The 13,597-nt window shown below is 42.5% G+C and overlaps 1 protein-coding gene across 2 annotated transcripts in view; it reads right to left on the reverse strand.

Annotated features, from left to right (window-relative positions):
* LOC146991404 (regulatory-associated protein of mTOR-like) overlaps positions 1–13,597 on the reverse strand; it is a 150,635-nt gene that overhangs the window by 31,215 nt on the left and 105,823 nt on the right. For both annotated transcript variants that reach the window (XM_085768951.1, XM_085768866.1), the window contains exons 6-7: positions 12,783–12,929; positions 1,071–1,246 (exon numbers count right to left, since the gene is read on the reverse strand). In XM_085768951.1, coding sequence (XP_085625077.1) covers positions 1,071–1,246; positions 12,783–12,929 — 323 coding nt within the window. The remainder of the gene's footprint in view (positions 1–1,070; positions 1,247–12,782; positions 12,930–13,597) is intronic.

The following is a 13,597-nucleotide window of genomic DNA, read 5'->3' on the forward strand; positions in this document are numbered from 1 at the left end:
GGGGGTCCCTGACTTTTTCTCAGATTTTACCAATTTTTTTCCCCAGAAATATTACATTTTTTTTCATGCCATTTCAAATTCATGCCATTGGCAGCAATATGAACGTACACTGACTAAAAAAAGTAACGTTATTCAGTCTCAGAACAAATATTTGTGTATTTCTGGTGTTTGTTTCAAAATTTTGTCCAATGGGGCGTCAGTGGTCCTTGATGTAAAAAAAAGTTTGAGAACCACTCGTTTAAAGGAGACATATTCTGCCCCTTTTCCATAAATTAAAATAGTTCCAAAGTGTCTTAAAGACATGTCTGTGACATGCTTCGGTCAAAATACCCCAAGGATCAAACATCACAGCTCTTTTCATACTCTCTAAACAGGCCTGTTCAGAACGGTTGGTTTCAGTGCCTGTCTCTTTAAATGCAAATGAACCACTGCTTGCCCCGCCCCTTCTACTGGTACCAGGTAGGGGTGGGGTTATGCAAATTAAAAAACTAATGACATCATTGTCAGACAATGGGCTCTATGCACAGCTCCACCAATTCCTGAATTGAAGGCAGGTCCTTCATTTCCTGTCTTACATTACTGGACAAACTGATTAATCCAGGTGTGTCTGACCATTGTGACTACTCAGACACACCTGGATTAATCAGTGTGTCCAATAATGTAAGACAGGAAATGAAGGACCTGCCTTAAATTCAGGAAGTGGTGGAGCTGTGCATAGAGCCGATTGAGGGAACAGCTTGTAAATCCACATGGATTTCAACCTAGGGAGCCTGAAAATTACAGATATTTTTGTCAATTCTCACATTTTGGGGCCAGAAGGCAAGACAAACACCTAAATATATGTTAAAGAGCCTTCATTATTTCCATAATATATCCCCTTTAAATGTTAACAATAGGAGATAGGAGAACGTACCATCTACTGCACTACATCAGTGTGAATTCAGGACGTACTCTGAACGCACCACGTGGAACACAAACACAAATATTCCCTCCTTGATGTCTCAGAGCTTTGATGCGCAGGATGAAGGAGTGTTGTGGCAAAACAAACAAGAGAGAGACTGAGACGTTACCATCGGAGGGCGATCTTGATGGGCGTGGTGAGGCAGGAGGTGAAGAGGTCAGCGGGGAGGTCGGGGTTCATGGGGAGCAGCTCGCTGGCCTCGCACGCCGCCAGCTGGATGCAGTTCTTCATGGAGGGTGGGAGGGGCATCTGGGCGAGCGGGTGGCTGGGATTGATGGCTGCCACCTGAACGGAGACAACACAACACAACGGTTTGTTTGTTTGCTTTCATTTGGCTGCAGAGAGCCACCTGCGCCGCATCCAGCTATACATCAACATATATAGAAAGTGTCAGGTGGACACACTTCTCCATCCTGTCTGTTAAAAAGAACAGGCAGCCTGCACAGATCCAATAAGGAAACTTTTTTTTTTTTTCTTAAGCTATTTGGGTTTCAGACCCAAAACACTGAATTATTTAAGTGCTCCACAGCCGGGGCCTGTTGTCTGGGGAAATGAATGACAGAGGGACTGAGACAAACAGGAAGCTGGGGAACAGACATCTTGACTTTAAAGAGGTGAAACTTGTTTGTGGCCAGAGTTTGTGTCAGTCAGAGGACAAAGCACACACAGACACAGAGCGTCTCTTTGTGAGGGCACGAATTTAGCACCAAAAAAAAAAAGTTTGTGCACAGAAGCTGCAAGAGTTTCACTTCAAACTGGTTTACACTGGTGTTTCACCAACCAGAGACTGAATTATTAGCATTCAAAATGTGTCGTGCCTGAGCTGTAAAGGGTTTAAGTTCAAGTTTAAGTTTAGATACAGCAACAAAAGCAAAGTGAGAGGAAGACTTTAGCTGGAGATCAGATAAAACATGAAACGAAAGGTCAGAGACAGACTGAAGAGCTGCTGCTCCACACTGACACACAGAGATGGTGGTGACAATACAGAGAGGAGAAGATGGAGCACAACTGAAGAAAAAAAAAAGAAATCTTAAGTGTCTGGATGCCTGAAGTAAAAACAAGTAAAGAGAAAACTATTCTCAAGTCCAGGTGTGAGTTTGTGCAAATATCCAGCAGTGGCAACAGGTGAAGGTATCAGCAGCCTGCTGCCACCTCCACAGGTCTGTTGTCAGTGCTGTTTGTGTTCAGCAGAGCTGGAACAGACTCTTCTCTGCTCAAAACACAACTTTTCTACAGTCCATTTCACTTCATCACGTGTCGACTTTGAGCCGCAGACCTCAACATCCCCATCAGAGATGAGTAATTATCTTCATAACATACACAGAGCTGAAAATCAAAACAAAGTGAGATCTACTTTTGCTTGGTTATGAGCAGCTGAGATATTAGCTGAGACATAAAAGTCCTTGTTTTTGCCTTGTTTTCCCTCTGTTGCATGAAAACAAGAGAACAAAACAGACATACACAAAAACACAAAAACATAAAAACATGTGAGTATGAGGGCTCTTTCCAAGTCCACCATTATGAGCTTCCAGGTAAAACATCACAAGTGCCTAAGACATTTCGAGAACATAATGATAATGTGAATGTTTATTGATCCCAGTGTGGATATTTCCCTCCTGCCCCCGTCCCCAGCAGGCGGTCTTCACCTGGTAAACAATCCACTTGTCTATTCTAAGAGCAGAATTGGTGTGGTGCATCGGCGCTGTGGGGCGGCTCAGTCAATAATTGTGAGCTTGAAAAATGGAGAAAGCTTTCATATGATGTAAAACTTTAATTATATTTGGAGCTCCTGACTATTTATGTGCTCGATGGGCTGTTGTAGTGTTGATTTGCTTTCAGGGAGTTCAGTATGGTTTTTGTCTTTTGCTAAATAGGCTTTAATGAGCTGTGGGTCCTAATGGAGGCAGCAATCCAAGACTTCTCTTCATCATCACTGACTGCTAGGACTCTGGAGCCCTGCTCAGGTTTAGGAGATATTATCCATTTTATTATTGTTGTTATTATCATTATTATTATATGACTACATTATGCTGCTCCTCATGTTAAAGGGATATTTCAACATTTTGGCAAATTTGCCTATTGCCATAATCCCTATAGACATAGCAGTAGGTTCATTACTTCTAATTGTCGATGCAAGCTGCTTTTAGATCGGCGGGGCAGAGACATGAGCTGCTCAACTAATGCAACGGAGGCGTGCAGTACTTTCCCCTTTCCCTCATCAAACACACAATCCAACAACTCCAAAAGGCTCTGGTGGACAAGTTGTGACCTGCACATTCACCACGCTATGAAATAATAACGTATAATTATGTAATATTACGACATATGAAGCAAATACTCAGAACTACTTTCGCTTTTGAAATCACTCTGCCGAGCAGCTGTGTCGGGAATGTAGTTCCAGTTACGTATTTATTTACCTCGAAAACAACTCTATCTCGTAACGTTCTGTTATTATCTCATAGCGTGGTGAATGTGCAGGTCACAACTTGTCCACCAGAGCATTTTGGAGTTGTTGGATTGTGTATTTGATGAGTTTGATGAGGGAAAAGCGGAAATACTGTACCATGTGCAGAGCACAGCTCACGTCTGCCCCACGGATCTCAAAACAACATGCACCGACAATTAAAGGTAGGGATTATGGCAATAGGGAAATTTGCCAAAATGTTGAAATATACCTTCAAGTTGATTTAATTGATAGTGTGTTCTTGGTTCCTTTGATTTCACTGGCAAAACTCCACAATAAACTGCCAGACAGACACACAACTACACAACTTCAAGTGAAAAGACAAACTTTTTGTGTGTGTGTTTATCATGATAAAGTAAATGCTGATTGAACAATGCATCTACATTTAGATTGATGAACTTGTTTCTGCTGTGGTGCGTGAAATTTTGCAGAAAATTGAGTGTGTCATCCATTGTACAATTAAAATAAACACAAAAGCAGAGGGATGCTGGAGGAAGTTGTCAGCAGCTGAAGGAAATTATCATATTTTTAATGAAGAACTAAGCTCCAGGAACAAAACGGAAACAAGTAAATTCTTGTATTTTAGCGAGCAAGTGACAAAAATGACATCAGGACCAGTTGCAGCACATTGTGTCAGATTCAACTCACCTGGTTTAAAATGAGCTGAGTTCCATTTGACAGTCTGTCAGAATTTAATTGTCTCACTTGATTTCGTGTATGTGACATTTCTATCTGGTACGACTGCTTCATTGGCTGCTGTGTGTGTTGACTACAGCAGGTTAGGAACCACAGCAAAGCAAATCTTTGAGAACCCCATTCTAAACTCAGCTGCAGTGAAAATGTGACCTCAAGTGCTAACACTGTTTCTGTACAAGTCCTGGATCTCAATCTACAGCACCAACACAGTTTTATGCATATATATAAAATATGAAGTTTGGCTACACTTTTCACTGTTAACTGTTACTGTATATTCACATGGACAAATAGGGGGACCAGGGATGGTTGTAACACTTCCGATTTCTCCAATCAAGAACAAGGGTCTGAGTTAATTGTAACAACAAGAGTCTGGTTAGTTCTAACAGCAATTTAGTATGTTAACCTACTTCCAAACCAAATTTTAATTGCATTTATGTTTTCTTTAAATTTCAGTGGCCCAGGTCTTGAGGGCCAAAGATGAAGGGTTAAGGTTAGGAGGATCAGACTATGGCTGACAATAACTAACATGAGACACACACACACACAAGAAACCATCTCTTGGGCCTCCCAGCATGCTGTGTGATGGAGCTCAGCATCTGACGCAAGGCAGGGTAAGCCCACGGTACCCGAGGCCAGCACCGAGGGGACACGCTCGTCTTTCTGCGCCCGGAGGGTGAGCCCAGTCAATTAGAGGATGAGATGAGAAAACAAACCCGACAAATGATCCACAGGCTGCAGGAAAACTGCTGCTCTGTGCTGTCGCCCCCACCGCCAAGACAAACTATCTTATTCCTAAAACTGTCCTGACCTGATTCAAACACTCAATCTGCTTTCTAGTTAAACTAATCAAACTGAAAAAAAGGGCTTGTGATGAGGCTCTGTGGATTTATATAATGCCTCCCTACTCCTGTATACACTGCACAGCCTCCTGCTCTCTGCTAGTCCAATAACTCATTAGTTGACTCTATAATAAGCATTGGAGAAAAAAGGCAGCAGCAGCTCGAGCTCAGATCTCAGTGTGAGATATTATGTATTTACAGTGCTGCTCTATAGGGGCCTCTGCACACGCATGAATAAATCATTATGTTAAAAAAACACAGAAGGAATAATCTTAATTAATGGGGGAAGTTTGATTCTGTGTGTAACTGTCTTTTTCCCCCTCTATCAAGATCTATATTTCATTTCTCTTTCAAACACTCACAGGCGTGAGTGGGTGCCCGATTGTTGCCGAGCGGATGGATACGTGCCAGTCTTCTTTTAACGTAATTCCTCTTCTCTGTGTCTCTAATGAGGGAGATGTCGACAGACATCACAAACAAAGCAGCGCGAGCCGACGAAGCCTCTGGTGGTGTCAAGAACAACGCCGTCGCCTGAAAAAGAAATTGTGAGCGCGCTGCCGTAATCCTAATGGTAAATACCACAACATTGCCAGCAGAAGCTGATTAATGCCGAGCATCCACTGTAATTATCACATTAGCATATTGTAATCTCGCAAATTATCATGAAAATCAGCATGACAGCTTTCTTTTCTCTCTTTTCCACTGGGGATATCATATCAGGCTGCCATTTAATTGCTGAGGATCTTTTTTCTTTCTTTGATTTTTTTTTTTTTTTTAAATGACACTAATTTATGAGACTAATCCGACAGAGGAGGGGGAGGAGAGAGGGGGTCTGAGATGTAACATATCATCACAGCAGAGGAGTGTGTCACACCCGTGCATACAGAAATACTAAAATGCAACTCCTGTTGAGCATTTTTTTTTTTTTACAACCTCCATTAATTATTCATTAAAATGATAGAAAGAGCTTAATGTCAGTATCACAATAACTCAAAAAGCCAGCCCTCGACATTCTCACACACACAGACGCACACAAACACACACACATCTTTCTGCCCTACTGCTAATGCAATGAGCGGGTTTGCTGAGTGTGCGCAGGAAGTGATGGGATATTTAAAAGGAAGCAGGTGTAGAGCACTCAGCCCAGCCACACACACACACACACACACATAGTGACTGCCTGAATGGACTACAGGCGGAGGTTGGTTTGGTTCTGTGGAGTGAGTGAGTCTTAAAACACCTCCTCTTCCTTTCATACCCTCCCCTCTCTCAGTCGCCTCTCCAAAATAGTCGAGCCCCCGGTGCGATCAGGCCTGTCGTGCTATATGTGCAGTGTGGTGCCAGAAGTAAAAAAAAAAAATGAAAGGTTGACAAACTGTGTGTGTGTGTGTTTGCGTGCTGGCACTTCATGATTCACTTGAGACCTCCCATGTGTGTCGCGACGGAGGGACTGGGGGCGGGGGGAGCCCGTGGGCGAGGAGGGGGACTCCCTGCACGGATCATCTCCTGCATGATTAAAAAGTCTCTGGAATTCATCGGCTCTCTCTTTATCTTCCATTACCCCCCCCCCCCCTCTACTCCCCTCCCCATTACACACTTCCTGTGAGTGGATGAGAAGGACACGCAGTCAGGTGGAAAAGGGAAATTGCTTATAGATGTTACGCAACTTCCCCTGCATTTAACTGTGGGACCTCCTCTGCTCCGCTGGCGGACCGGAGTTGAACCTTCAAGCTTCCGCCTTTCAATAAATCATCTTTGTGCTTAAAGCCTTTGGAGTTCTGATCCCCGAGGGCCGTGGGCGGAGGGGGAGGCGCGGGGGGGGGTCTCTCTCTGGGTTCCTCCCACAGTTTGGTTGGTGACTCTAACTTGTCCGTGAATTGTTTGTCTCTAGATGTCTGTGCAGAGTGAACCCCTCCCTCAGCCTATGCACAGATAAGATGGATGGAATCTGAATACAGTAGAATATGATGGAGGTCAGCAGTCTTCTCTATGGCAGTGGAGCTACTGAACCAGACTGAGAGAGCGTTTAAAGGCTCAGGAAACCTTAGGAGTTCATCAGCTGATTAGAGTGGGACACCACTATGTTACAATAGTGAACTTTTTAAATATTGTAATGTTTTGAGATACTGAATTTTAGGTTTTCATTAAACATAAGCCATAATCATTACAATTAAAAGAAATAAAGACATGAAATATTTCAGTCTGTGTCTAATGAATCTATACAAAACATTACTTTTTTATTTAATTGTTTTATAACTTTGCATGGATGACCTAAGCATGAGCTTTTAACTGATGAACAAATTGAAACTAAAACTAAAAATTATAATTATAAAAGTTGAAATAAAATAAATATATATACACACACCACTAGAAATGAATGAACTCGTCTCTGATATTCTACTTTATTCAGATGCCCAAGGTGACCCACCACAGCCACTTCAAGAGCTGTACGCCCACACCTTAAAGGGATAGTTCAGTTTTTTTTAAAGTTAAAGCTACAAATGCCCATTAAAGGTACATTGTGTAGGAATTTCTCCCATCTAGCGTTGCGGCTGTATATCGCAACTCAATCGTATTTTTCATGTTGCATTCACGTGAAATTGGGCAGAAGGCAGACGGACGACAGCCGCTGCACATAACGGCATAAATAAACCTCTATGTAAACAAATGGTCCGTCAGCACGAGGCAAAACAATACACGTGACAATATGTTGTCATGGCGATGTCGTAGTGTTTACCTGACTCACGTTTTACCGGCTTTCTCTCAACTTCTGTGACTGAAATTACATCTGGTTTGTTACCGACGGCCGTCTGCCCGACTGCAGGTGAATGCAGCATCAGTGTAACGCTCCGGAACACTTCAGTTTGTTGATGGGGGTGATTACTGATTAATGAAGAACATACTTTTGAACCAAATAATCGATTTTCGTGAATAGATAACAGGAGAAGTTACACAATGTCCCTTTAAGTACACTACTCTTTCATTGCCCGTAGGTGGCATCATCTCTTTGATCTGTGGACACTTTTACTTTTCACGATGACCGTGAGTAACAGTCACGCATCAGGCTGCAGGCTGAACCGTGGATTAAAATAGACCTCCTTCACAGAGAGGTCCCACTGCCATGAACCTTTTCATAAGAATTGTCATACTACATGGAAGAATTGATCCATACCCTTCACCTAGAGAAAGATAAGGGGAGAAATACTACAGTAAGTGGGGTCTTTATCTTCTCTCTCTGCCTCTCTGTAGCCTTCATTTTTTTCCTCTCTCCTCCATTCACATTGTGTCTCTTTGGATAAATGTTTCTGAGACAGTGTGTACCTGTTAACCTGTATATAATGACTTCTTACTGCATACTGTGGGACCTTGTGTTCCTTGAACTGTTCTCATAAAAAGTGATCATACATAAATAAAAAGTTTTATATAGATTTCCATCATGGCAGCCACAAGTTAGTCACAGAATTAAAGTGCAGAAAACCTCACTGCCTTTTTGCAGCAGTGCTATCATGAACTTTTATCCTTCAAGAAGAAGTTCCAATGGTTCTGTTGTGATGACATCACTTTCCTTTTCCATGATGTGCTTGGTATCTAATAAAGACCAGCCATAGTTGGTAGCACCACTAAGATACAGTTTACTTTTGAGGGCTTCATTGATTTTTGCTTTCTCAAATTTCTTTATAAATGTATCCACCGTTGAGCCCCAGAAACTCTCCTGAACTCCTGATGTATTCCAAGGTAAGACAGCGACAGAGTAAGTGAGAGCGTGGTGAGTGTAGATTTAAATTGTGGAAAATCAGCTTTCTAAAACTTTTTCAAACACGTAATCATCAAAATCTGCTCTTTCTTCGGGAGAATCTTGATCCGAACTCAGCTGGTACTTTATGCAAGGACACAGATCAACGTGTGTCTGTTAGTAAAAATAGAGAATGTAGCTGATTTATTTACAAATGTCTCTACCCAAAACTACCCAAAACTACACAAAACGTACGGCGCAAAGAAACAATTACGTCTATTGCCATGAAGCCGGAGTGAGTCCATGTGATGTTTGGAGTTGTGCTTTGCGTTGAAGTTGCAGCCCTGCCGTGACCTCTGCAAAGTTAAAGAGCGAAGAGCGGGGAGAGGCTGAGGATGGAGAGACACCCGGGACGAGTTCTGACAAACACCGCAGCGACTCAGCAGTTTGGCTGCTGCCTTCACCCTCTCCTTTAAGAGAGAACGCAGCTTTCACAGCAGCTTCCTCTCCTCTTTCAGCAGCGCTCCACCTCCTGCCTCCGCCTCGCGCCCCGTACTGTTCCTTCCTGTACCTTTCCCTTCTCCTCTCTTTGCTCTCCTTCGTTCTCTCCTGTTCCAGCTAATCTACAGTCTGGCTGAAACTTCTCCATGAATAATTGAGATGAATGACAGCGCCATCTCATTAGGAATTCACATAACATGCCATAGCCGGGAGAGGGAGAGAGAGAGAGAGAGAGAACGTAATAAAAAGATGAAGTGGTGGAGGGACCGGGGCTGGTGGAGGTGGGTTTCTGTGTGTGTGTGTGTGTGTGTGTGTGTGTGTGTGTGTGTGTGTGTGTGTGTGTGTGTGTGTGTGTGTGTGTGTGTGTGTGTGTGTGTGTGTGTGTGTGTGCGTGCGTGTGTGTGTGAGCCCCAGAACCAAACCAAAACACAGTCATGTAAAAGCAGCTGCTGAGCTGATCGGCTGCATCAGAGTAGAGCTGCAACTAACCATTATTTTCATTATCTATTAAACCGGTCGATTATTTAAACAATCAATCGATTAGTTGTTTGGTCAATAACATTTTAAAAAATGTTGAAAAATGTCAATCAGTGTTTCCCAAACCACAAGATGATGTCCTCAAATGTCTTGTTTTGTCCACAAACCAAAGAGAGACTCAGTTTATTGTCATAAAGGAACAAAGAAACCAGAAATATTCACATTTAATTAAGAAGCTGAAATCAGTTGGACTTCCTTTCTTAAAAAACTACTCAAACTGATTTTTCAATTATCCATACAGTTGATGGTTCATTTAATAATCGATTACCGGTATTCAGGGTTCAAACTTGACTTTTTTGCTCACTGGCCAACTGGCTAGTGAGCTTTAAAAATCTACTGGCCAGAAAGATTTTTTACTGGCCAAAATTATGTATAGCTGTTTTGTATATTTTTCATTGTGTTGAACTGTTATAATACACTCATAAGCATTTTTAACACATATCATAGCTATTAGCATATTTTTGTGTGGAATAAAGGAGTCAAGTTTGCCTTTTTTCCCTAAAAGGTTTATTTTAGGGATGCACATGGTTAACCGTTTAACCATTAACCTATAACAAGAACTTGACCGAATAATACTATCAGTTATTTATATATATTTATTTATTAGCTCCTTATGTCGTCAACTCATGGGGGCGTGTCGACATGTGCAGACTTCCACTTCCTTCAGTCATATTATTTAGTAGCTAAAAGTTTCACAGGAGGACTGACACTGTGCACCATGAAGGAAGATCAGACAATAAATGTAGCCTACACGGACATAGATGTGCATAGGGGTGCACCGAATGGCATTTTTTTGGCCGAAGCCGAATACCGAATAAAGTCAAAACGCTTGGCCGAATAACCGAATAATACCGAATACCGAAAGTGGTTATAAAGTTTTTAAATAAAATATTTTTTTAAACTTAATTTTCAAAGAAAGTAAATGTTTATTGACTATTCTGACAGTTTTTGAATATTCCAGTTGCCGTTGCTCATCAAAAAAGCACAACAAGTTATATAAAGTTTTTCATTTAGGCCTATATCAGCCCATTGTGAGTGCTGAAAGATCTATGCAAGTACATTCCAAAAAAACCCAGGTGTCTTTTCAAACAGTGGTTCCTAACCTTTCTTGGTCAGATTTTTTTTAATTCATCAATTAGGCTACTAGACATTTCAGGCGACCTCATTTGAATTTCAGGTGACCCCACATGGGGTCCCGACCCCAAGGTTGGGAAACACTGTTTTAAAAGACGTCGGCCACGGACGGAGTGGGCGACAGCTGGGACGAGGAACTTTCGTTTTAACTGCTGCAGTCGTCTCTCCCTCTCGTAGCCTACTAGGCATGCTGTTCAGGGTGTTTGGTTGTTAAATGATTAATTAAAAGGCGCGTTGCTACAGGAACGGTCCCCTCACTCAGTCCTCTCAGTGGCAGTGTCTCCGCTGCAGACAGGACGCACCGGGCTCTTGGAGCGCGAGCAACGGTGCGCGCGGTAGCTGTGCAGCTTTCCCCCCACTGCTCTTGTTGCTGTTGTTTTTCCAGCAGTAGGAGTCACTTACTAATAAAGCTGGGGTTTAAGCTGCCGTTTCGATCGGCGCGATCGCGTATTTATCAGACTCCAAAAAAATTGGAGCGATGTTTTTTTTTTGCCGTTAAATAAACATGTGCGCTGCGATATCTGATCAATACCACATCCATTGTGCTCTGTATCTGCTGATCGCGCTCATATGGAACTTTTCTTATTGAAAGTGCAGCCAAACACCAGACTGAAGAGAGGAATACACACGTGCGCCGGCTCACAACCCAAGCGTCACAGCCGGGTCGGGAGGAACAGTAACAACAACGAAGTAGTTTTTTTTTTTTCACTCGCCAGAGTGGCCAGTCAGCCGGCTTCATTACTCGCCAAAGCATCAAAGTTAGTCGCCACTGGCGACTGGCGACCGCTAATTTTGAACCCTGCCGGTATTGTTCAATTCATTGATTAATTGTTGCAGCTATTGTAGGGATGTTATTAATACTTGTTTTCACTATTAATTACGGTATTAAACGCTAGACTTATTTAATCGTAAAGGTTCCTAAATATCGTCACTTTCCAAAAAAGATGATGTCGGATCAGATCAGCGCAACACGCACGGAACGTAAACAAAGTTACACAACAACTGTGTGTGTAACTTTGTTTTGGTTCCGTGCCAGTTGCAGACAGAGAAGTGTGCGAGTGGTGAAGTTCAAGTCCAAACAAACGTATTAAATCGATGACGGCTCGTCAGCCTGTCAAACACTGCAGCAACGAGGTAGTGGGCAAAGGAGGAAATACATCTGATATGAATCATCACCTGTGGGATACACACACATGGCTTTGTAGCCAAAGTAAAGGTAAATACACAGTAACTGGGTTAAATTACGCTAATGTCATTTTACCTAACGTAAGGAAGGTATAGGAGCTTAAATGTTAGCGTGTCATTTGTAAGAAAAAAAACATTAAAAAACACTTGAATACATTAAAACATTTCCTCTGAAGGATTGATAATTGGTCCTATATTAACAGATACAATAAATATTATGTTTATATAATTAGTAATGCTTTTTTTTTTTTTTTTTTTACTATATCTGATTTTACACATTCATAGTGTTGTAAAATGATTTAATATAATAATCGTAATAATCGTGATTATTTGTCTGACAATAATCGCACCAAGAAAATCTATAATGGTGACATCCCTAGTTGCAGCTCTACATCAGAGCGCTGACGGCATCCTGGAGCTTGAATGGAGAGGATTCAAGCTGAGAATCATGACTCGACACTCACTGAGCTCTCCTTTATGAATACTGTATGGAATGTGAGTGTGTGACAGCGTTTGTGTATTTGTGGCGCGTGTGTGTGCTAATGAGTCACAAACACCGATGGATCGTTTCACCTGTTCGCCGGTGAGCTCTTTTGCATCTCTCTTTTGCAAAGTCTTTATTCCCCAATTACCTACTGTATACTCCTAAGTCAAAGCTGCTGTGTGGTGACATGCTGTTAACATGCTGAGTGTGTTTGCAGTGTGTGTGTGTGCGTGTGCAGGCGCCCCCACCTCCAGCTCCTGCTCTCTCTGCAGAGCAAACTGTTTGAACGACTTGACGATGATCCCCGCGTTGGAGCAGTCGTACACGAAGATGGACGGGCTCCCCATCCACGTCTGCAGGTCGTAGATGGACAGCGGGATGTACTGGGTGTAGTTCTGAAAGAGAGGGGGGAGATGGGGGAGAGAGAGAGAGCAGAGCGCTTCATGTTATTGCTGATAACTCACTTTTATAGATTTGTCTTTTAATTATTTACAAGTCATCTGTTTGACGGAGAGCGTGAGCAGGGGAGAGAGGTAGAGAAACAGTTGAAAAGAGAGAATTATAATGAGGCTGAGTGAGAGACACGGAGGGATGAGGATGGTGGGAACATGTGCAATAATAAATCTAATAACCATGGATCTATGAAGGTGGTGCACTTTATAGAAAAATTTGGTTTCCCCGGTGTTGCTTCAGCATCAAATCCCCATTGATCTCCTATTTCAGCAGCTGGTGACACAGCAGCTTCGTTTTATAGGAAAAGGAATAAGTATGCAGAGGGAAATGTGAAGATAAAGGAAGGAGGAGACAGAGAGAGAGAGAGAAGAGGATATAAGACTCAAGGGTGCTCTGGGGACAAGGAGGCAGCAGCTGAGCACAGAGATGAGTGGTGCATCATTGTGATGGGGTGCTTACTTAGAGGACAACACCAACAACTTGAGATTTTATGTCTGATTTTAAAGTCAGTGACCGGAGCTGCAGCAGAGCTAAACCCTGCTGCTGCAGAGCTGCAACTTTTACTTTTACGCCCAGAAACCACTAACAGCTGGACCACTACCCTGCTTGT

Source organism: Trachurus japonicus, chromosome 1 (assembly GCF_045865225.1).
Source record: "Trachurus japonicus isolate A0001 chromosome 1, Traja_1.0".
In the NCBI taxonomy this organism is placed as follows: Eukaryota; Metazoa; Chordata; class Actinopteri; order Carangiformes; family Carangidae; genus Trachurus; species Trachurus japonicus.